Source organism: Diaphorina citri, unplaced genomic scaffold (assembly GCF_000475195.1).
Source record: "Diaphorina citri unplaced genomic scaffold, Diaci psyllid genome assembly version 1.1 scaffold991, whole genome shotgun sequence".
Lineage (NCBI taxonomy): Eukaryota > Metazoa > Arthropoda > Insecta > Hemiptera > Psyllidae > Diaphorina > Diaphorina citri.
Window position 1 is genome coordinate 58,504 of NW_007378422.1, and position 7,155 is coordinate 65,658.

The following is a 7,155-nucleotide window of genomic DNA, read 5'->3' on the forward strand; positions in this document are numbered from 1 at the left end:
AGAGATGAAAAGATCAAAAATGTGCACAAAATGAAGACGTAAACGCAACAACAATAATGGAGAGTGCCAAGTTAGTGAACCAATTTCTCTGACAATTTTATTGCTACATATATGTAATTGCAAATCTCTTGAGAAAAACAAACTCAAATTACCGCATCATAACATTCATAACATACCAAGAATGAGGTAAATCTTAAAAGTAATAAAAATAAAGAAAGTAATAAAAACATCTGGTAGGCACCCTTCCAGTTCTATGCCACGCTCGGCGTTGCTTCAGTGTATTGAAATGAAATCATGTTTCAAAATCAGCACCTAAGCTTCTTCAATCTTGCTCAAAAATCATTACTTTCTTCTAAAACACTGCCATTTTCTGAAGGTTCAGGCAAAGTTCCATTGTCCGAAAGATCAGGTAAAATTTCCCCTAAACTTTCATCTTCCTTTCCATTTCCACCTTCTTTATCATCTTCTTCTTTGTCTCCAGACAATTCGTCTCCAGGTTTTGACAGCAGATAATTCCAATCTTCTTCCGACAGCACATTGGTGGAGGTGTCCTGGAAGAGTGAAGGAAAGTTGTGAGAACTTCTACGTAAGTCTGGGAGTAGCAGGTGTGCGGTGACCTGTATTCTCAATACATATTTAGGTACGAGTCCAGGTATTACTAAAACCTAGGTAGGTGTCAAGAGTTACTAAAAAGTTTCGAGATTACCTAGTTAGGTATTCTGCTAAAGTCTCTACCCACGTTTGGCGACAAGCCACCCTAGGCTACTCACATTATTCTCATTCAGCCCAAGTCGAGTAAAGCCAGCAGTACGAGATTGTTTAGTTATCCCATCACTTTGGTTTTGATTGGTATTCCATCCGGATACCAACCACGCGAACTGTTTCTTCACTTCAGTGAACTATTGGTAAACTAGTGTATTCAACGTGCTATCGCCGCCGGCCCACACAGTCTTTTCAAACATGAAGAATGTTTCTAATTTCGGTACTACGACCGCTCTCTGGCGGAATATTGAGGAAGTTTTTCTCGACTCATTTATTGAGGGAGAAACAATTTTTATGAATTTTTTTTTCATTGAGAGAGAGAGAGAGAGAGAGAGAGAGAGAGAGAGAGAGAGAGAGAGACAGACAGACAGACAGACAGACAGACAGACAGACAGACAGACAAACAAACAAACAAACAGAAAAACGATTTTTAAATTATAAATTGTTCCAATTGAACCTATGTGGGCCGAATTGAGGCCGTTTTTCCAGGGCGAGTTTTACAGTTCTCTAAACCACCTAGATACCCTATGGTATCTAGGTAGCTAGTACTCGTATATGTATGTATTGGTACCTTTCCCTCAATAATGTTCTGAATTTGAGTATCCAGCAATTTCAATTTCCGTAGGTAGAATCCCAGACGATGAAAAGATCAAAAATGTGCACAAAATGAAGACGTAAACGCAACAACAATAATGGAGAGTGCCAAGTTAGTGAACCAATTTCTCTGACAATTGCTATATGTAATTGCAAATCTCTTGAGAAAAACAAACTCAAATTACCGCATTATAACATTCATAACATACCAAGAATGAGGTAAATCTTAAAAGTAACAAAAATATAGAAAGTAATAAAAACATCTGGTAGGCACCCATTCAGTTATATGCCACGATCGGCGTTGCTTCAATGTATTGAAATGAAACTCAAAAATCATTACCTACTTTCTTCTAAAACACTGCCATTTTCTGAAGGTTCAGGCAAAGTTCCATTGTCCGAAAGTTCAGGTAAAGTTTCCCCTAAACTTTCATCTTCCTTTCCATTTCCACCTTCTTTATCATCTTCTTCTTTGTCTCCAGACAATTCGTCTCCAGGTTTTGACAGCAGATAATTCCAATCTTCTTCCGACAGCACATTGGTAGAGGTGTCCTGGAAGAGTGAAGGAAAGTTGTGAGAACTTCTACGTAAGTCTGGGAGTAGCAGGTGTGTGGTGACCTGTATTCTCAATACATACTTAGGTACGAGTCCAGGTATTACTTAAACCTAGGTAGGTGTCACTAAAAAGTTTCGAGATTACCTAGTTAGGTATTCTGCTAAAGTCTCTACCCACGTTCGGCGACAAGCTACCCTAGGCTACTCACATTATTCTCATTCAGCCCAAGTCGAGTAAAGCCAGCAGTACGAGATTGTTTAGTTATCCCATCACTTTGGTTACAAAAATGAGCTCGCGGGCCGCGGGTTGGACAAGCCTGGTCTAGACCTAGCGCTTACAAGGCAGATGCTCTACCTTCCAAGCTAACTAGCCTGGGAATACAGCTATTAATACTGATTACGCCCTATATTCTGTAGAGGTAGAGAGGAAAATCTGTACACTAGCTGTATACATTTTCATCGCCATAGTTCACAGCAGTAGTGATGAAAAAGGCTCCCGCAGTAGGCCACTAGTATAATTGTGGTCCAATTCTAAAAACTACATTGAGGGCGGGGAGCCAAAAAATCATACCTGGCTGGGATTGAACCCACGCCCTCCTATTTACTACACCACCGAGGCAGGTAGTGGAATGCAGTTGTAAATACCATTAAAGTTGTTTACTGTAGAGCGTAAAGAGCATAGAGCGTAGAGCAGAAAGCAGAACTGTGGAATGCAAAGCTTGTGATAACGCGATATTAAAAGGAGATGTAGGAAGAGAGAGAGAGAGAGAGAGAGAGAGAGAGAGAGAGAGAGAGAGAGAGAGAGAGAGAGAGAGAGAGAGAGAGGAAGGAAGGATGAGAGGAGATAGGAAGAGAGAGAGAGAGAAAGGAAGGATGAGAAGAGATAGGAATAGGAAGAGAGAGAGAGAGAGAGAGAGAGAGGAAGGAAGGAAGGAAGGAAGAGAGAAGATAGAGGGGAAAAGAGCAAAATTAAATTTATTGCCACTGATTTTTTTTTTCTCGCAAAATAAATAAAATTGCTATCATACCCGGGACTCTGGCTTGACTTTCCTGTGGGAAATAATAATATGTTTCCTGGGAAATATGTTTTTTTTTTTTTTTTTTTTTTTTTTTAAAGTTCTCTAAACCTTTCTTTTGGGTCCTAAAACAGGATGAAGTTATAGGAATGTCAAAAAACGACGATGAAACACTTATCTTTTGCTAATAATAATAATAATTGACAATATTCCCAAGGATTCTAGTTAGGCACTGGATACTGGTGATAGGTAATAACCACCTGTCGATGCTCAGTGTGTCTTAACTTCACTGTTCTGTAAGAAACTGGTCGTTCATATGTCACAAACCCCAAAAGTGCTATCTCAACTCTCAACATGATTGTGAGTTGTGAGCCTCCTTCCTACTTTCTTGACACAAACATATTTTGTATGAACGCCGTGAAACTCATTGAGTATGCAATGTGCAATGTATAAAACGTACAATACATTGCTTTCAGATTACTTTGCACATCCACTAATCCCCTGTGTCATTTTTCGTAGACGTGTTAATTGAATGATGGTTAGTTACATAGTGTTACTCTTCCCTTACCCCATGATAACCCTTATGGCTTCCTTAGACAGGTGTTTATAATTTTACACACAGCACTTATAGGTAATAATTATCAGTATTCAGTATTAACATAAAATACTATAGGGTGGCTATGGCTATTTCAATAACAAAAGCCGTTTTTTAATTCGGTTTAATGTAATAGCATTTATCAGGCTCTTAGTGTTATTGACTTGATATCAGCATTGATTCAAATGTGTTTTAACTGGCCGACAATTTCAACAGTCTGATAGAAGCAATATAAACCGAGCCCAAGTAGGTATTTTTGTGTCTCGTGCACCCAAATTTAATAATCAAAAGTTCTTCCATACTTGACCCAACAGAACGTCGATATTCTCAATCTGACGTCTCATGTCCTCGTCCAGATGAAACACAGACGGTATCACTCGTTCATCATCCTCAACAGATGCTCCGTCAGACCTCTCCGTTAGATTTCTTGTGAGCCTCCTACTTTGACACAAACATATTTTGTATGAACGCCGTGAAACTATTTGAGTATGCAATGTGCAATGTATAAAACGTACAATACATTGCTTTCAGGTTACTTTGCACATCCACTAATCCCCTGTTTCATTTTTCGTAGACGTGTTAATTAAATGATGGTTAGTTACTCTTCCCTTACCCCATGATACCCCTTATGGCTTCCTTAGACAGGTATTTATAATTTTACACACAGCACTTAGGTAAATAGGTAATAATTATCGGTATTCAGTATTAACATAAAATACTATAAGAGGCTATGGCTATTTCAATAACAAGAGCCGTTTTTTAATTCGGTTTAATGTAAGAGCATTTATTAGGCTCTTAGTGTTATTGGCTTGTTAAATCAGCATTGATTCAAATGTGTTTTAGCTGGCCGACAATTTTAACAGTCTGAGAGAAGCAATATAAACCGAGCCCAAGTAGGTATTTTTGTCTCTCGTGCACCCAAATTTAATAATCAAATGTTCTTCCATACTTGACCCAAAAGAACGTCGATATTCTCAATCTGACGCCTCATGTCCTCGTCCAGATGAAACACAGACGGTATCACTCGTTCATCAGCCTCAACAGATGCTCCGTTAGACCTCTCCGTCAGATTTCCGCTGGACGCAGCGTTTGGCTCCCTGGTCAGAAGTGCTCGAAGGAATCGGTCGGTTTCGGAAGAGAGGTCCGAGGCCGAATCAGTTTCGGCCGTGCTCGGTTGAACTCGGGATCGGTGCTTTGAACTTTTACCCTGGAGAATGCAAAGAATTGCAATTGGAAAAGTTGAGGAGAATTTGGTCTTCGAAAATCGGAAAAATCGAACTTAAGACAGAGTTTAGGGGAGAAAATTCTACTTTTTATAGTAATGCGACAATCTAACTCTAAATCAACTCTATTTCTACTAGGTAAACTATTGTAACTTTGAAAAATACTCGTATTATGACTGGGTAATATTTTGTGCGAATCTCACAAAGGGAAAAAGTAGAATGTTATTGTAACTTCGCCCCTGAGCAGGAACTGTTTCGTGTTTTATTTTTTCATCAATCAACAATTTTGACTGCTGGGGTGCTGGGATAAAGTTTTTTTTTTCATCATTGATATTTGTGAGGCAAAAATAGATATTGAAATGAATAAAAAATGCTAATCAGATGTCTAACCAACCTGAAATGTTGAATCAATATAGGCGTTATTTTCATATTAGAATAAGAAGAAAAGGAAGGAGAAGAAGGAAATGAATACGAAGTAGAAGAAGAAGAAGAAGAAGAAGAAGAAGAAGAAAAAAAAGACAAGCACGAAGAAGGGGAAAAAGAAGAAGAAGAGCAAGGTGTAGCTGTAGACAAGACATACGAGTAAAGCGTTCTACTGAGAATAGGTGTGTACAGCAAGGAAAGACGTATCCTACAATTCTGATTTTTTTTTTCAAGAGCTTTTTTTAGAGAGAACTGTAACTGGAGAGTATAGCAGCAAGGACGTATTCTACACTTCTCAAGTATTTTTACGACCCTGTGTTTGAAACTCAGGGTGGTAGCCATCGGAGAAAGTTACCTTCCACTTGGAAAATCTTCGGCGTGTCTGGAAGAACCTGGGTTGTCCCTCAAGAGACCATGAGGATGGGTCGGTTTGGTGTTCATCTGTCCGTTTGGATGTCGGTGCTCCCATGAGATCTAGTGACCTTGAAACTGAGTCCGTGTCTTTGTAGAAATCTGAAGAAGAAATGAATTAAAGAGTGGTTCTGAAATTTAACTGAAATTCGCTAAAGATGACTACCTAACTATACAAGATTTTTTTTTTTTAAAGAGGTTTGATAGGGGGAACTGTAACTGCTAAGGTCTTATCGTCCCGAAAGCGAAGAGAGAAGGCAGACAGGATACCAGCTGTTCCGAGAATAAACTACATATTTAGGATAAATTTCACCAGGGGTGAGAATCGAACCCTTGACTTTGTTCTTAGAATTCGAGCATTCTGCCCTCCAACTAGGCTGGCCTACACACGATTAAGCCTTCCACTACTTGATCTTGATCGTCTGTAGCCGCCTTACTACAATCCTTTGAACAAATTTGATGCTAATTCCACTTCAAAGATTCTTGCTCTTTTTTAATCACAGTTTTTCTGGTTAATTTTTTTAATACCTACTTAGTTTCCTCTATGCAATTTAAGCTGTCTGGTTGTAATAATAGCAGACAATAATCTGGAGCAGCATTCAGCATGCTGACGCAGGAAATGCAGCACAAGTGTGTTTCATGCTGCATATGTGTTTTTTGCTGCATATTCATTTCATGCTGCATGTTGCATGACATTATTCCAATTTCTATGTGAACCCTTTGACCAAGAACTAAAATTTTATTTTTCCATACATAATTATGTAGAATGGAGTACGGACATTTCTACGTACGTTTTCCCATATTACTACCACTTACCTATGTAGAAGTTCCTAGAAATTTGCCAGCCTTTATTTAGCTTGAAAGGTAGCATAATTGCCTCTTAAGTTTATGCACTGGGTCGCAGGTTCGATTCCCGCCCAGGGTAAAATTTACTCTGTTCGTCCGCCTTCTCTCTTCGATTTCGGGACGATATAAGATCTCCATTGTTACAGTTCCCTGTAACAAAAAGCCCTAATATTGATGATTCTCATTGGTAAACTTTTGGTTTATTCAACAATCCACATGATTTTTTATGACATTTTGATATAATAATTAAGTACCAACCTATAAACTAAGATTAATAATTTACAATATACCTAACATCAAAATGTCATTACTGGGGTAATGCTAAAGGTCTCTCTATCTCCATCTTCCTCCCTTCCTTTCTCTCCCTCTTAGTTTTCCCATTTCCATTTAATCGTACAGGAAATCGGGTCAAACGAATATACCTCATCTGTTTCCACCACATACGCTCGCTTTCAGTCTTGCTACTAATGCTGATTTACGTTAATTGTAGAGAGCAGAGCGAAAAATGGAACACAGCAATTTTTTCTAAAGGTCGAATAAAGGGAACGGTAACTGGCAATGTCTAGACCAGGGTTGTACAACCTTAGGGCACCCGAGGGCCGCAAGAGACCAAGGTAGAGAGTTGGCGGGCCGCAAAAACTCAACTCACGGGGGGGGGGGGGGCCCGGGGCAATGTAATTATAATATAATTTTATTTTTTTATCAAAAACTACCACATCATGACATTAGGGCG

At 39.0% G+C, this 7,155-nt stretch overlaps 1 protein-coding gene and 1 long non-coding RNA gene across 2 annotated transcripts in view; both read right to left on the reverse strand.

Moving 5' to 3' along the window:
• The window catches only part of LOC113469214, a 40,334-nt gene that overhangs the window by 13,065 nt on the left and 20,114 nt on the right, over nucleotides 1–7,155 (reverse strand). Inside the window, exons 4-6 of the mRNA XM_026826736.1 lie at nucleotides 5,521–5,678; nucleotides 4,506–4,726; nucleotides 3,822–3,957 (exon numbers count right to left, since the gene is read on the reverse strand). Of these exons, the coding sequence (XP_026682537.1) occupies nucleotides 3,822–3,957; nucleotides 4,506–4,726; nucleotides 5,521–5,678 (515 nt within the window). The remainder of the gene's footprint in view (nucleotides 1–3,821; nucleotides 3,958–4,505; nucleotides 4,727–5,520; nucleotides 5,679–7,155) is intronic.
• Nucleotides 244–1,399, reverse strand: LOC113469216. The gene is made up of 2 exons (XR_003392700.1): nucleotides 1,334–1,399; nucleotides 244–551 (listed from the first exon to the last, which is right to left on the reverse strand). It is a non-coding gene; the product is annotated as an uncharacterized LOC113469216 (long non-coding RNA).